This window comes from Heterodontus francisci, chromosome 5 (genome assembly GCF_036365525.1).
Source record: "Heterodontus francisci isolate sHetFra1 chromosome 5, sHetFra1.hap1, whole genome shotgun sequence".
Taxonomy (NCBI): Eukaryota; Metazoa; Chordata; class Chondrichthyes; order Heterodontiformes; family Heterodontidae; genus Heterodontus; species Heterodontus francisci.
This window is the reverse complement of record NC_090375.1, coordinates 109,159,768-109,176,676: the sequence shown is the minus strand read 5'-3', so window position 1 is coordinate 109,176,676 and position 16,909 is coordinate 109,159,768. Positions and strand designations below refer to the sequence as shown.

General features: G+C 40.0%; 1 protein-coding gene across 4 annotated transcripts in view; it reads right to left on the bottom strand.

The window, feature by feature from the left end:
* The window catches only part of chd7 (chromodomain helicase DNA binding protein 7), a 277,383-nt gene that overhangs the window by 99,595 nt on the left and 160,879 nt on the right, over positions 1-16,909 (bottom strand). For all 4 annotated transcript variants that reach the window (XM_068031895.1, XM_068031894.1, XM_068031893.1 and 1 more), the window contains exons 6-10: positions 16,499-16,558; positions 15,692-15,747; positions 12,551-12,668; positions 8,704-8,790; positions 1,572-1,709 (exon numbers count right to left, since the gene is read on the bottom strand). In XM_068031895.1, coding sequence (XP_067887996.1) covers positions 1,572-1,709; positions 8,704-8,790; positions 12,551-12,668; positions 15,692-15,747; positions 16,499-16,558 — 459 coding nt within the window. The remainder of the gene's footprint in view (positions 1-1,571; positions 1,710-8,703; positions 8,791-12,550; positions 12,669-15,691; positions 15,748-16,498; positions 16,559-16,909) is intronic.

Sequence of the window (16,909 nt, the reverse complement as noted above, 5' to 3'; positions counted from 1 at the left end):
GTAAGTTGTCAAGAGGAGGTTAAGAGTCTACAAAGGGATATAGATAGGTTAAGTGAGCGGGCAAAATTTAGCAGATGGAGTATAATGTGGGAGAATGTGAACTTGTCCACTTTGGCATGAACAGAAAAGCTGTATATTATTTAAATGGAGAGAGACTGCAGAGGAATTGAATACAAAAGAGGTTATGCTTCAATTATACAGGGCATTGGTGAGACCACATCTGGATTACTGCGTACAGTATTGGTTTCCTTATTTAAGGAAGGATGTAAATGTGTTCGAAACAGTTCAGAGAAGGTTTACTAGACTAATACCTGGAATAGGCGAGTCGTCTTATCAGGAAAAGTTGGACAGGCTAGGCCTGTATCTGCTGGAGTTTAGGAGTAACAGGCGACTTGATTGAAAAATAAAAGATCCTGAGGGGTCTTGACAGGGTGGATGTGGAAAGGATGTTTCCCTTTGTGGGAGAATCTAGAACTAGGGGTCACCCATTTAAGACAGAGATAAGGAGAAATGTTTTCTCTGAGGGTCGTAAGTCTTTGGAACTCGCTTCCTCAAAAAGCAGTGGAAGCAGAGTCTTTGAATATTTTTAAGGCAGGGGCTTGATAAGCAAAGGGGGGGGGGGCGTGAAACGTTATTGGGGGTAGGCAGGAATGTGGAGTCGAGGTTTACAATCAGATCAATCATGATCTTATTGAATGGCGGAGTGGGCCCCAGGGGCTAAGTGGCCTACTCCTGCTCCTAATTTGTATGTGGGTACCCTGGTACATGAATCACAAAAGGTTAGTATGCTGGTACAGCAAGTGATTAGGAACGCAAATGGAATGCTGGCTTTATTGCAAGAGGAATCACGTATAAAAGTAGGGAAGTTTTACTGCAGCTGTAGAGGACCTTGGTGAGACCACGTCTAGAGTACGGTGTACAGTTTTGGTCTCCTTATTTGAAAAAGGATAAAATTGCGTTAGCAGCTCAGAGAAGGTTCACTTGACTAATTCTGGGGACGAAAGGCTTATCTTATGAAGAAAGGTTGAATAGGTTGGGCCTATACCCATTGGAGTTTAGAAGAATGAGGGGTGATCTAACAAAAACATATAAGATCCTGATCGGACTTGATAGAGTGGATACTTTGGCACAATTCTGGTTTCCATAGAATTTTGGAAAAGTATGGCTGAATGGCTCTGCTGTCTCCTCCCAAACCTCCTTCAATATGGGATACATACCATTTAGGCCTTGTGGCTTTTTTTCTTTTAATCCTATTAGCTTCTTTGAGTACAGTGCACTTTTGAATATTTGTCTCCAGTAGTGTTCTTCCACATTCTGAGTAACTCTACAGTTCAAGTTTCACTGTAAAAACTATTGTAAAATACTTCAGCATTTCCATCTTTCCTTCACTCAAATACAGGATGGCCTCCTGTGTCTCTCAGACTAACCTTACTGGTAACTGCTTGTAAAAGCCTATTCTATTTCCCATTAACTTGACTGTCAGCCTTCTTTCAGGCTCCCCGTGAGTCATCCTAATCTATCCTTTTTACTTTTTCTCAGCCTGAAACTCAAGTACAGAATTGTGATCTTACCGTATGCTCTGTTCTTGGTTTCACAGACTGTAGTTGGTGAAATTCTTCAATCTTGACTTGGTCTGTGTCTGGTTTCAGTTCCCAAGTGCTTTCTTCATATGGAAGAGAACACCACTTCACCAAATAATGGGTTATTGGCTATTTTGAAAACCAACAGAATTAATACATTTGGGATTATCCAATTAATTTGCATACAATTAATTTGCCAATATTCTCAGTTATATACACAAGTTGCCACATGGGTTTTCTAAACGCTACAGTAAAGATCAGATAAATTTCTAGCAGACAAACGCATTGAGTATAAAAACAAGGAATGCTGGAAATACTCAACAGGAATGGCAGCATCTGTGGAGAGAGAAGCAGAGTTAATGTTTCAGGTCAGTGACCTTTCATCAGTTCTGATGAAGGCCTAAGTGTAGGTATTACAAATTACAATTAAATTTAATGCTATTGTGAAATATATAATTTGCTGCATTTTTTTCAGAAAGCTCAGAATGATTCAACTAAACATTCAGAAATGTTGATAATGATATGTTGACTGGATTTTCCAATATAAAAATGATACAGAAGGTTATTGTGTACAGGAAGTGTGTCATATGCATGATGTTTAATGTACGGACCAATATAAATATTTCTGCAATAACAAGATGGTTTTCTTGCATTCTCTTTTGTAGGTTAGGATGAGGGGTTATGACAACTTTAGAGGTCCCTGACAACTTAACTATAGCTGCTGCAGGTCTCTGTATAGGAAAGTTTGAACCCCACAGCTTTATACCCATTATCAGAGGCAGAATTATGAAGCAGATTGAAAAGAAAAGCACTACCATTAATTTCCCAAAAGTCAAAATCCAATGGCTTGAATCCACGGCTAAGATCACTTGGTAAAAAGTTGCTACATTTGAAACCAGATTGTCACCATTGTACAATTGCAATGTATGTGTCCGAGGTGACATTATTATAGTAGGCAAATGAGTTGAATCCTGAGACTGAATCTCAACACTGACAAGAAATAGTCTCCTTAATTGAAGATTAGGCCATCTGCATTGGTCAGTATAAACTAACAAATTCTAAATGAATAATTTGATGGTATACTGTAAAAAATGTCAGTCAGCACCTCTCCTCTGCTGCCCAGCTGGGTGGGACTGCTGTCACTTGGTTCCACTCTAATCTATCTAACCGGAGCCAGAGAATCATTTGCAATGGTTTCTCTTCCTGCTCCTGCACCGTTATCTCTGGTGTCTCCAAGGATCTATCCTTGGACCCCTCCTATTTTTCATCTACACATTGCCCCTTGGTGACACCATTCGAAAGCACTGTTACAGTTTTCACATGTAAGCTGATGACACTCAGCTCTACCTCACCACCACTTCTCTTGACTCCACCACAGTTGCTAACTTATCAGACTGCTTATCCAACATCATGTACTGGATGAACAGAAATTTCCTGCAATTAAATATTGGGAAGACTGAAGCCATTGTTTTCAGTCCCTGCCCCAACTCTGTTTCCTAGCTGCCAACTCCATCCCTCTCCCTAGCAATAGTCTGAGGTTTGGCCTGTCACACTTGACCCAGAGATGAGCTTCCGACCTCTCATATTCATACCATCACGAAGACTGCCTAGTTTAATCTCCGTAACATCGCCTGACTTCACCCATCTCAGCTTATCTACTGCCGAACCCCTCATTCATGCCTTTGTTATCTCAAGGCTTGACTATTCCAATGCACTCCTGCCTGGTCTCCCCACATTCTACTCTCCATAAACTTGAGGTCATCCAAAACTCTGCTGCCCATGTCTTAATTCGTACCAAGTTCCATTCCCCTATCACTCTTGATCTCACTGGCCTACACTGGCTCCCAGTCAATCAATGTCTTGACTTTAAAATTCTCATCCTTATTTTCAAATCCCTCTATGGCCTCGCCTCTTCCTATCTTGGAGGTCAATCACCTCAGCTCCAGGACATCACTGCAAGAATTCCTCAGGGTAGTGTTCTAGGCCCAACCATCTTCAGCTGCTTCATCAATGATCTCCCTGCAATCATAAGGTCAGAAGTGGGGATATTCACTGATAATTGCACAATGTTCAGCACCATTCGCAACTCCTCAGATACTGAAGCAGTCCGTGTAGAAATGGAGCAAGACCTGGACAATATCCAGGCTTGGGCTGATAAGTGGCAAGTAACATCTGTGCCACATAAGTGGCGGGCAATGACCTTCTCCAACAAGACAGAATCTTACCATCTCCCCTTGACATTCAACAGCATTACCATCGCTGAATCCCCCACTATCAACATCCTGGGGGTTACCATTGACCAGAAACTAAACTGGAGTAGCCATATAAATACCGTGGCTGCAACAGCAGGTCAGAGGCTAGGAATCCTGCGGTGAGTAACTCACCTCCTGACTCCCCAAAGCCTGTCCACCATCAACAAGGCACAAGTCAGGAGTGTGATAGAATACTCTCCACTTGCCTGGATGGGTGCAGCTCCAACAACACTTAAGAACACCACCACCTGCAAGTTCCCATCCTGACTTGGAACTATATCGCTGTTCCTTCACCGTCGCTGGGTCAAAATCCTGGAACTGCCTTCCTACCACCACTGTAGGTGCACCTACCCCACATGGACGGCAGCGGCTCAAAAAGTCAGCACACCGCCACCTTCTCAAGGGCAATTAGGGATGGGCAATAAATGCTGGCCTAGCCAGCGAAGCCCACATTCCATGAACGAATAAAAAAAATCTCTAATTGCCTCCAGTCCCACAATCCTCCAAGATATCTGCTCTCCTCTAATTCTGGCCCTCTTGTGCGTCCCTAATTTTAACTGCTGCACCATTGGTGGCCGCGTTTTCAGTCGCCTAGGCCCCAAGCTCTGGAATGCCTTCCCTACACCTCTCCAGCTCACTTTTCTCCTTTAAGGCACTCCTTAAAACCTACCTCTTTGCCCAAGCATTTAGTCATCTGACCTAATATCTCATGGGACTGTCATATTGTTTGGTAATGCTCCCGTGAAGTGCCTTGGAACGTTTTATTACATTAAAGGCACCATATAAATTGTTGTTGTTTATATAAAGATGATTTGCAGTGAACTAATTTATAAAATTGTTTCAACTTAAATGTTGCATGACTTGCAGTAAGAGTGTCCAATTTCAATGGCATTATCAATGTTGACAATATTGCTTTACAACACTCCTTATTGGATCTGCTTTCAACATTAAATACCTTAGATGAAGTACAGTTATGCATTTTAGAGAAGAGGAAAAATTATTGTGCCTTATCTCTATTTGGTACAGAAGATAAATTTCAAAATTCCTAATGGCCAAGTGGGTGATAACACATGGCATAATATTAAGCCATGGAGCTCAGAAAGATCCTTGATTTGATCTTTAATGTGAGTTAGCTGATGTCAGTAGGATCCCAAAAGGACATCAGTACTTTCCTGGGTTTGAGGAGAATAAAATCATTCAAGGTTCCACTGATTGATTGCTATCTAGTGGAACTCACATTCATGAGAAAGCTGGTGTTGTATTGAGCTCTGCTACAAAGCACATCAATCGTTCAATAGTCAAATAAACTGCCAATACTGATCATCTAGATTTTCACATTACAGTGTAAAGCATAAAACAAGAAAAGGCCACTTGGCACAATGAGGCACATTTAAGTAGCCACTTATGCAAGTACCAGAGGGCTGCCTCCAATCACTGAACTCAACCCCACGGGCATCGCCATCTTCACAAGTAGATGTGAACTAAAGAAAAATGATGCCATTTTCCTAGACTAGATGAAAGTTGATGAGGAAAAAATATTACAATTACCCATCTTTCCCCCATAGCCAAGTTCCACCTTTACTGTAGACCAGAAGGTTCCTCATTTGATTTCCAGTCAATGTTGAGTTAAGTGATTTTAGTCACGGCTGCTACAACTGACATTGGGCCTCTGGGTCAGAAAGGTGAGAAATCAGCCTGGAATATCACTTGTGATCACGATCCACTGACCCAAATATGAAAGCATACTTGTACAGACATCAGCCAAGGACAGAACCAGGTTCTGCTGTAATGCACTCCATGGTAGAATGGTCTGCTGACATTGTCTGATCTCACACAAAGAATGGTGGTAGGAGAGAAGGCTGCAAGAAATCAAAGATCCATATCCCAGCAAAAGTCAATACCTTACGGAGCAGATGGAGAGAAAAGTAGCAACAAAAAAAACCTTAATTAAATTTAGTTATAAAATATCCATGACCTAAATACGTATGGCATTACCTAAACAGGGGAAATTTCAGGGCACTCTTTTCCCCCCACCCCAAGTGTTACATCTTGGAAAAGGAACAGAAAAAGGTAAATATATTCTCAACAATAAGGCTCTTCACAGAGTGGAATAAGAACAGAGAGATCGAACAGTGCTGACACATAGGTCTTTAAAGGCAGGAGCACATGTAGAAGGCCATCAGAAAGATAAACGGGATTTTGAGATTGATATAGATAAATTGAATATAAAAGCAAAAGAGTGATGTTAAATTTGCACAAGATGCTAGTTAACTATATTTGGAATAACACATGCATTTCTGGGCACGTCATCATACGCATTAGTCCCATCGAAAGGAAACAGTAAAGATTAATTAAAATTAAACATGATTGAGAAGTTCTACTTATGGAGCAAGGCTTGAAAAATCTGTGTTTTTCCTTGGAAGATTACTGGAGATTTAACAGTGCTTTTCAAATTGCTCAGCATTTTGAGAGGTTAAATAGGAGGAGATTGTTCACAATGATTAGCAAATCAATAAGAAAGGGGTACATATTCATGAATTGGTACTAGAAGAACGGAGCAGAAATTGGAAGAAATTATTTCCAACAGAAGTCATCAGAATATGGAACATTTTGCCACAGTGACTATTAAGGCAGAGACTGTATCATTTAAAAGGCAACTGGGTAAATATTTGAAAAGAATATAAAAGGATAAGTGAAAAGAAGAAATAGAGTTGGAGAAGATAGCTCCAGTTTAAGAGCCAGTACTGGCACAATGGATCAAACAGCCTTCTTCTGTGCTTTAATTTCTATTATTCGACAACAGTAAGCCAAACCATAACAAAGGTGAATATTCTGACATTTCACTTCATTCAGTAAGCCGTGACTACCCTTGCTTGAGAATTCTTTCATTCTGTCCTCCAGCTTGATACTCAGACATAGGTCTAATCAATCCAATTGACTTAGACTCTCTGAACTTCAAAGTGTTGAGTCAAGTCTTCCCTCAGACTTTTCTTCATCCGCCATTTGAGCCCATCTAATTATTCTCAATATTCTTGATCATCTTATCCCCTTTGTGCTTTACTTGGTCACATAGCTTGGCATAGTGTAAACAAGGGCTCCAGAATAAGTGAATGTGGAACTCTACTAATCTCTCTCTATTCCCCCAATTCCACAAACCTTTCCAAATTATCACCAAGTCAGTTTTCAAACCAGCTGTATAATTTTACCATCATTTTCTTTTTAAAAAATATGGATAAATTTTTAGGGTCTTGTTCTTTTACGACTGTTTCAATATGGTGGCCTAGTCATCTATACACTGGGATTGAACGAATTTGAAGTTTCAAGATTGATTTCAGAGTTCTGATATGAGTTTTTGTTTGAAGTTAAGTTTCTCAAACCAGATTTCTCAGAAGTTCCTTTTACAGGTGTGAAGAAACCACACTGTAAAGTAAACTCCTCTTGACTTTACAATGCATACTTCTGATCTCCACTTTCAATCTTATTGGAATTTGAGCTTTACCTTCACGCCATTTCTAAGTAACCCTCCCCATGAAATCACCTTTGCACACACTTTGTAAAATAAATTCTCCTATTAGTGTATCAATTCCCAGTATCCATTTTGTTTTAACATAAAAATTTAGAATTTATTTTTCCTTTTATTCCTCCTGAAACCAGGATCTTGTGTTCCATAGAAACCTCTAGCATCTTGCTCGAGTGTTGATTCTTCATGCATGATCAGAGATATCAAAGTTTGATTGAGTCAATCACAGCTCAACCTAATCATTGCTTCCTTTGGGACCCACATGTATGCACTTTCAACCAAGCTCACTGATATCAATCAAGAGCAGGAATCCTGTCCAATTTTTCCCCATTCCTAGAAATGAGGACATTGAAGTCAAACCATAAACCTACTCTTGACAGAGCAAAAGCATCTAAACTCAGCAGAAATAACCAAATGTGAGATCTTCCTGTCCTGTACAGAACTATTAAACCATGTGATGCAGTTAACCACCAAATAAGGTGGGTAAAATTAAACATTTGTTTCCCAATTGCTACAATTGCGATTTTCAGAGTTATACAGCATTTCATAATACAATGCTCTTTTAATGTAACATTAAGAACAATCACCATACATCAAGTTATCAGAAGCTCTGGTTATGCTGTATTTTGAACATAACAGCTCAAAGCATACAATCGTCTCAATTTTAGTGTAGCAGTTTGGATCACTGAATTGGAAAACAGGCTGCAAGTCAGACAACTCAAGTAGTAAATGCAGACTAGAGATGCTGATGACTGCCAATCACATCTGCAGGATGAGTTTGAATAATACTTCAATAAATGAGTGCTTCCAACAATTAGCAGAATCCTGAAAAAGAATGGCGTATGTCTAAAATTGATGAAATAAGAACCAATGTGCAGAATGCCAAAATAAGTATTAATGTTCAATTACTGGATAGAATGGTAGTTATTTATTTTCATCTATGCTATCTAAGAATTTTAAAGATGCTTAGGTGGGAAGAATGAGACGAATAGAAACAATGGATTTAAATGCAGCGGTAATTTTTGGGTTAGGTGGAAAAGAGGTTATTCAAAACTGGCCATGGCTCCAAAACGTTATTTAAACATTTAAGTCAAAACAACTATTAGTACTTTAGTACCTCCTTATTAATACAGAATTTGGTTCACCCCACTTATTTGGTAAATTGCTTTCTGTATGGTACAGCAGCCATTTCAATGAAACTTTGTAAATTGTAATTCGTACAAATCACTTACCTACTGAGGGCCAAGAATGTGCACAAAGTGATACTGCATATAACATTTTGAAGTATCTTTAATTCTAGCTTTCTTGCAAAATAAGCAGCTCACAAAGCACAGAGGAAAAAATTTCTTACCTCTCCACTATCTTTATCAGTGCTATGTGAAACATCAAGTATCCGATCTACTTCTACATAATCTGGATTAAAAGGCTCATCTTCAACCTGCAAAAGATTGAGGGAGACAAAAAAGCACAGTCGACCTCTTGCTTATTGTGCCATATCCATTAGCCTTCAACAGTTTGGGCATTGCCAACATGTTAATTAAATTGCTACAATTCAGCAGGACCACTCCCCATGAGGAATGAAATTCCTCAGGCTTTGTTAACCAGCCCCATTAATAACTATGCGATACCTTCTAAGCACAGAATGTTTTATTTTAAATGTAGTAAAATTACAACTCACTCATAAGCAGCATTTGAGAAGTTATGGATTTGACTATTGAGCATTCTTTACAAAGGCATAAGCTATAAGAAATCAGTGTCAGTAATGCCAAATCAAAAAAAAAATGACTGGCATATCTCCAGTCATATAATCAAAGGCTTAAATATCATCACACAGGTCAGAATTTTCGCATATAATGTCTCTCCATTAAATTTCATAATGACACTTAAAAAATTTACTTTCAAAAGGAAGGGGGCAAGGAGAAGTGTGTCTGAAAAAGTATAATTACTGTAACAGATGATAGATAGAAACTATGCCAAGATATTTCCTGAGTAGGCTTCCCGAAGCGGTGTACCAAAGTTACATACAGGGTGCAAATTATATATCCAACAACTCCTTATACACTTGCTTTACCACAAATCTGTTAATCAAAGTACTTAAAATTTGATTGATGTGAACTGATACTGCATAGTTTCGATTAGCCAGTGTGAAAAGTTTTGCCTTCCCTCTCCCCTCAAAGTTATCAATTTTCAATTGAAATAATAGTGATCCAGTAGCAGGAGCCTTGGCTAAATTTTTCAACTCCCCAGCTAGGACACTGAGGATTATTATTGCATCCCAATCACTACACAAGCCAAGATCTTAGAATAGGTATTGAACTGTATGCTTAATTACAAAGCCATCAAGAGAAAATAAGTTTGTTTTTTAATGGTAAAGACATAGCTTTGCCTTCTACAGAAGTTGTTTCTGCATTTAACTTAAAAAAAAATCTACATAAATAGACAGTGAACTGATATCTTTACCCAAGATGATGCAACACAATCACACTATATGAAGAGGGGAGAACTTCAAATGATTTGTGGAAGCCCACCCAGTGAGAAATAAAAACATTGTGCTCTTTCACAATATTAGCTAGTCCAAGGTATTTTGAGAAACTTTAAGTGGCTGCTCAGACACTCTTGATTAGTCAAGCACAACGATACAGCTTTTCACATAGTTTCTTCAAGAGTGTGAAAATTTGTAACAAGCCAAAGAGAAGAAACAAAATAAATAGTAATCGAACAGTTCTCAGACAAATGCTCATTCTGATTGATTTATTCAGAAAATGACCAAATATATTTGCCAGAAAGATTCAGGGGTATACAATGACTTGTCTTTTTCTCTGTACCATATTTTTTTAAAAAATTTGTTCATGGGATGTGGGCGTCGCTGGTTAGGACAGCATTTATTGCCCATCCTAATTGCCCTCGAGAAGGTGGTAGTGAGCCGCCTTCTCGAGTGCTGCAGTCCATGTGGGGTAGGTACACCCACAGGATGTTGATAGTGGGGGATTCAGCAATTGTTATGCCACTGAATGTCAAGGGGAGATGGTTAGATTCTCTCTTGTTTGAGATAGTCAATGCCTGGCACTTGTGTGGCGCTGCAAATGAGCTGAGTTAGGGACACAGACAGGCAGTTATGAAAATAGGTGGCCTTTGTGATAAGAGGATATGGAGTTAAGACGTTCAGCTTGGGGTTTAATAGGACACCAAGGTTGCAAACAGTCTTATTTAACTGGAGACATAGGCTGGAGATGGGGATAGAATTGGTGGCAAGGGTACCAAGTATGTGGCATGGGCTTCTTTGGTCTTCTGAAAATTTAACTGGAGAGAATTGCAACCCATCAAAGACCTGATGTCAGACAAGCTATCTGACAACACTGACAGTGGAAGGGTCACAACAGGTTGTGCAGTGATAGAACTGTATGCTCTTCATGATAAACCTGACTCCATGTCTTGAGATGACATCAGCAAGAAGTAGCAAGAAGATGAGGAAAAGGCGGCCAAGGATAAATCCTTGGAGGACTCCAAAGGTCATGGTGTAAGGATGGGAGGAAAAACTGGAAAAGCTCAGGCACTGACTATATAGGTGAGTAGAATGAAAATAGGGCTCTGTTCAATGAAGGAGTAAAGTATGGTTGACTGGGTCAAAGCCTGTAGAAAGGTCATGGCCACAGTCACAGGGGACGTAATTTATAACATCGACTGGGGTAGTTACAATGCAGTGGCAGAAACCTGAAGGGAGAGACCGAAGTTGTGGAAAAAATGGGCACAAGCGTGGGAGGTGAAACATATTTAAGGACTTGTTGGGTCATTTGACACTAACGATGGAATTGGATTGACATTACTGCTGCATCAAGTGTTACACATCTACTTTTTTTTTTATACGTTCATAAAATGTGGGTGTCTCTGGCAAGGCTAGCATTTATTGCCCATCCCTAATTGCCCTTGAGAAGGTGGTGGTGAGCTGCTTTCTTGAACCACCGCAGTCCCTAGGGTGTGCACCAAAATTGTTTTTAGGAAGGGAGTTCCAGGATTTTGACCCAGTGACAGTGAAGGAACGGCGATATCGTTCCAAATCAGGATGGTGTGGGGCTTGGAGGGGAACTTGCAGGTGGTGGTGTTCCCATGCATTTGCTGCCCTTGTCCTTCTAGGTGGTAGAGGTCATGGGTTTGGAAGATGCTGTCTAAGGAGCAGTGCATCTTGTAGATGGTACATTGCTGCCACTGTGTGCTGGTGGCGAACGGAGTGAATGCTGAAGGTGGTGGATGGGGTGCCAATCAAGTGGGCTGCTTTGTCCTGGAGGGTGTCAAGCTTCTTGAGTGTTGTTGGAGCTGCACCAATCCAGACAAGTGGTGAGTATTCCATTACACTCCTGACTTGTGCCTTGTAGCTGGTGGACAGGCATTGGGGAGGCAGGAGATGAGTTACTTGCTGCAGAATTTCTAGCCTCTGCTCTGTTCTTGTAGCCACATTTATGCGCTGGTCCAGTTCAGTTTCTGGTCAATGGTAACTCCCATAGTGGGGGGATTCAACAATGCTAATGCTATTGAATGCAAGGGAAGATGGTTCGATTCGCTCTTGTTTGAGATTGTCATTGCCTGGCACTTTTTCATTCCTAGACAAGTCAGCCTCCTGCCATGTTGTTTGGGGGTGGTGTGGTGACGGAGGAGGAGCGAGGTGGACCGAGAGAGGGAGAAAAGCAGGCCAAGTGGGGAAGGCTGAGGTAGGAGCAGCAAGAGAGTGAGGAGTGAGGCAGGAAGGGAGGGAGGAGTGAGGCGGGGAGGAGTGAGGCAAGCCGAGGGAGGGATGAAAGACTGGCAGGCAGAGGGAGGAAGGAGACCCACAGACTGGTGGAGAGAGTGAGACAGACAGAGGGTGGAGTGTGTGACAGGCAGAGGGAGGGAATGAGTAATAGAGGGAACCCACAAGAGATCACACAAGTGCAAACACATGAGCAAAGGGCAAGTGAAACAAACGGGGAAGATAATAGGCAACAGATAGAGAGAAGTAATGTAACAAAGGAGAGACTTACAGAAAGGAACAGAAGAGATAAAAAGAAAATTAGGAATAAAGAAACTGGCAAAGGAAACTGTATGAATGCGTGGAAGACAAAGAATGTGGAGAATGGAAACCAAGTTAAAAATGAGAATTTTATAAAATGTTTCATCTGATCAACACTGATCAACTAGTCTTGTATAAAAAAGGAGCAGTTGCTGACCTCAGTGAGAAACTTATTCATTTGTGCCTGCTTTGCTTTGAAGCGTTTAATCTTCTGATGAATTCTCTTGTCCTTTGCCAGCTGCTCCACTGTGGTCCATTGACAATGAAGGTAAGAACTGAACAGAGAGGGAAAAAATTAACTAGGATTGAGTGAGTCCCTATCATCAAGTAAAACTATAAAATCCTCCATTACCACATACTAGACATTTATAAATTGTCACTAGAACAGCTTAACTGCATTTTCCTGGGGGTGGCAGAAGAATGTTTCAATTCCTTTAAAATATATGACAACAAATAAGGTTACAGAAATACAAATTCATACTAATCGTATTAATGCAATGTCTCAATGTCTTTAAAGACGCCTTATCGGCAAAGGCAATAAAACATAAAAATAAGGGGCTGCAAATCACAAAAGAGCAGGATAACTCAATATTTGGTAGCTGACGACCTGTTACTCATAAGTCTGATAGCACTTAACATTGTCTTAAAGGGGAAAAGGTAAAGTTTAAAATTTGGTTCCATTATTGATGCTATAGTAACGGACCAAATTTGATGCTATCCTAGCAAACCGAATTCAGGTAGATTAATAACTCTTAGAATAATTTTCTGCCTGTATTGTTGAAGTAAATCTACTTGTGCATGAAAGTCAAGAAAAGGTTCCTTTATACTTAATAAAATTAGGATTGCTCCACTCCAAGCTATTTTACATAAAAGTAGCTAAAAGCTGAGCAACTATTATTCTGCCACTGCTTTTCAGTATCCTTAATGAAAAAGACACTGCACAAATGTACTGTGCATGTACTAAGGCACAGAGGCCAATAAAGTCCAAGGTTCAATATCTGGTCTGTGGTGTTTTGAGCAAATTGAAGGGCAGAATTCTACCTTCAACATCTTGCCCTTTGATAAGAAGCTCAGCAAGGTAGGAGGAAGTACAGAAAGATAACCTGTGGCCAGTAGTCGGCAGCACTGATACCTAACTCTATGAACTGAAGGACAAAGATTGCTGGTCTGGGCAGAACCCAGTAGATGTATGGCAGATCACTGTCATAGCATGAAAGGCAAACTGTCTTCAAGTGCAGTATCACTGCAAATCCCAATTACACTAACGTACCCATTTCCCTAAACTCATTTCAGAACTGTCACCTGAGTGAGCAGTCGTAGTGATGGTACTCACTTTGGAAGATTTTGAATATAGGAAGCCATTGTTATCAGTGGAAGGCTTACGGTATGAAATGTCATGTGAAGCCAAAACAAAAACAATAGCACTTTAAAGAGTTCATAAAGCCGGCGTTATATTTTTGATGTGCAATAATTGCTTATAAAAATCTATTTTATTTATGTATTTATTTAGAGATACAGCACTGAAACTGGCCCTTTGGCACACCGAGTCTGTGCCGACCATCAACCACCCATTTACACTAATCCTACATTAATTCCATTACCCTCTCACATCCCCACCCTCCCTCAATTCCCCTACCACCTACCTACACTAGGGGCAATTTATAATGGCCAATTTACCTATCAACCTGCAAGTCTTTGGCTGTGGGAGGAAACCGGAGCACCCGGCGGAAACCCACGCAGTCACAGGGAGAACTTGCAAACTCCGCATAGGCAGTACCCAGAATCGAATCCAGGTCGCTGGAGCTGTGAGGCTGCGGTGCTAACCACTGCGCCGCCGTTTTCTCAAGCACTTCCAGACATTTAAACAAGACATCATATAAATGCAAACATTTTAGCTATTTTGCTCAGAGAAACAAGGTAAGAAAAACCTCTCTATTGTTCAATGTTAAGAGGAACACTAGTATTTTCCCACACACCCTTTACATAGTAAAGAACGGAGTTGTCAAATAGCTGACACCATTATCAAAAATAATTTGGGAAGGGGTAAGAACTGGGCAACACACCATATCTAACACTACATGTTAAACCTAGCTTCAAATCCTCCAGATTTATAAGCTTCACCCATCTGCCTATTACTGTTTTAGACTGAAGAAAAAGAGGCAGCCTTACTCAGCATTCTGGGGAGGAATCATCTCAGAGTGACATGCACATCTGCACTGCTGCATTTGTAGTCCACTGGTGATGTACACTGTTGGTGTATTTTGAGAGTCTGCTTCTTGCCTAAATCCCCTTTACTCAGGGATGCAATGAACTCTAAACATGATGTAAACACCATGCTTCAAAGATGGTGAAAAAGCTCGGAATTGAAAAGTTTATGGGAAATGCATAGATTCAAATGCACAAAATACAGTCTATAGTTGTTTAAATATTACACAACTCACGTAATTGAAGGTAAAATACTGCAAACACTAGAATTTACCTTCAATTCCTGTCAACCATGGTGGAGGTACTTTAAAACCTTCCGGATGCAACATCAAGTTCAACAATTTCAGATCAAAAGCACTGCTCCCATTTTTATTTGGACAGCAGGTGCTGGTAATGATTCTGTTCATTAAACCACTTCTGCCTTCCACCCTATCCTCCCCTCCCACCTGCTTACCCTGTACTTGCTTAAAACTTGTAACATTTTTCAGTTCTGGTCTCTGACCTGAAACATCAACACAGTTTGTCTCCCCACAGATGCTGCCTGGCCTACTGAGTATTTCCAGCAGTTTGTTTATATTACACATAATTAAAGGGTTTATGTTAATAATTTTATTTTTAATACAATGTTCGGTCTCTGGTTATTGACAGAAGATGGCAGCCAGTGTTTGCTGCTGCTATTTCATTGTTTATTACTTACCTCTTTTGTACTTTTGATGGATAGTTATTGTTTAGTTTTGCTACTTGGTCATTGGTATGTTTTCTTCCTGTGCATTTGCAGTTTAAGTGCTTATCAAATGATACTGGGGATAATGGTAAGATGACAGCGAGGTGCAAAACATGTACTAAGTTTCTCAATTAATATGAAGTAGCCACCAAGGCTTTCATATGAACATTGAAAGGCACACAAACTGAGCCTAAGGGTATTTAATTTTCCACTGAGTAGCTCCCAAAATCATGCTCAGGGCAGGAAACCTTCTGGGCTTCACAAGGACATAATTTTCATCAATCTGCTTTATGGTACAGAGTCACCCATGTGGGAAAAGAATACCAATGCACAATTTCAGGTTTAAATTTAACCCATAAACATACTTACTAGTTTTTGTATTTGACAAATAATTCTTCTACTTCCACCTCTTCTCCAGACTCGGTCTGAAATCACAAGCACATTGTAGAATCTGATGTCAACACAACCATTTGTCACTGTCATTTAAATCTCCAGGCAATTCACTATGAAGTGGTTAGGGACACAGTTGTAACGTGCTTAAGTAGAATTAGAAAGAAAAGAACACCAGAAGTTTCCTTCGGCGGGGATTACTTTTTCCCCCTGCAATACCCCTACAAAAAGCTATCAATTCCAACTACTCTGCTTACTGTGTCAACCAACTCATGAATCATTTTATCTCCTCCTTAACCACCAGCTACTTCATTCACAATAACCTGACCTCGACCTGGCTTCCTGCCAAACCCACAGCGTTAAGCAGATGCCAAATGTACCATTTCCTGAGGCAGCAGCCAGTTTGCAGCTGCACTACTGGAAGCCACATGTATTATTGTTGGCAATCTTAAAAATTAATCTCAAAAAGTGTTACAATTTAAAATATAGCCCCTACTTTAGTGAAAATTTAAATAAATTCAGAATTATGTATTATTGTTTGCGGTATATGTACATTTTCAGTATATGGCCAGTTATTCAGACTACTAAATTGTCAATCCATATAAACAACAGCCGCTAAAAGGATCTAAATACGCCCAAATTTTGTCCTGCTACTGTTACATGGCTGCCAGCTGTTACTGACAGATCAAATATCTACACTTCAGACTGAAAATTGAGAATTATGAAAAGACCAGTTGGTCAATTATTCCCCATATGCAACAGTTTAAACCAAATGTTAATACTTACAGTTTTCTTCACTAGTCGCATGCTCAAAATCTTCTCGGTAACTGGACCAGCTGCAGGCTCCTAAAAAAACAATCATTTAGCAAATAGTGCTGCAAATCTGACTCTATTATATACATACATGAATGCTTATAATCACATGATCCTTACAAACCACCTCACAGGTGCCTTAGCAGCACCACAGACTGAAGATCTGAATAAATTGGTCAAATGTACTCCTTGCAAGAGAATGCAATGGGACTGAGGGAAAGGGCATAACAAAATTCAGAAAATGGGAACATAACTTAATTTTCACTGTGATTTTCTAATTAGGTAAATAAAATCAAGTCAGTCAAAATCTATGCCACTTTTTGCATCCATATATACATTAGTTATCTGTTTTAAACCAGTAATTTTCAATCACATCAGTTTGCT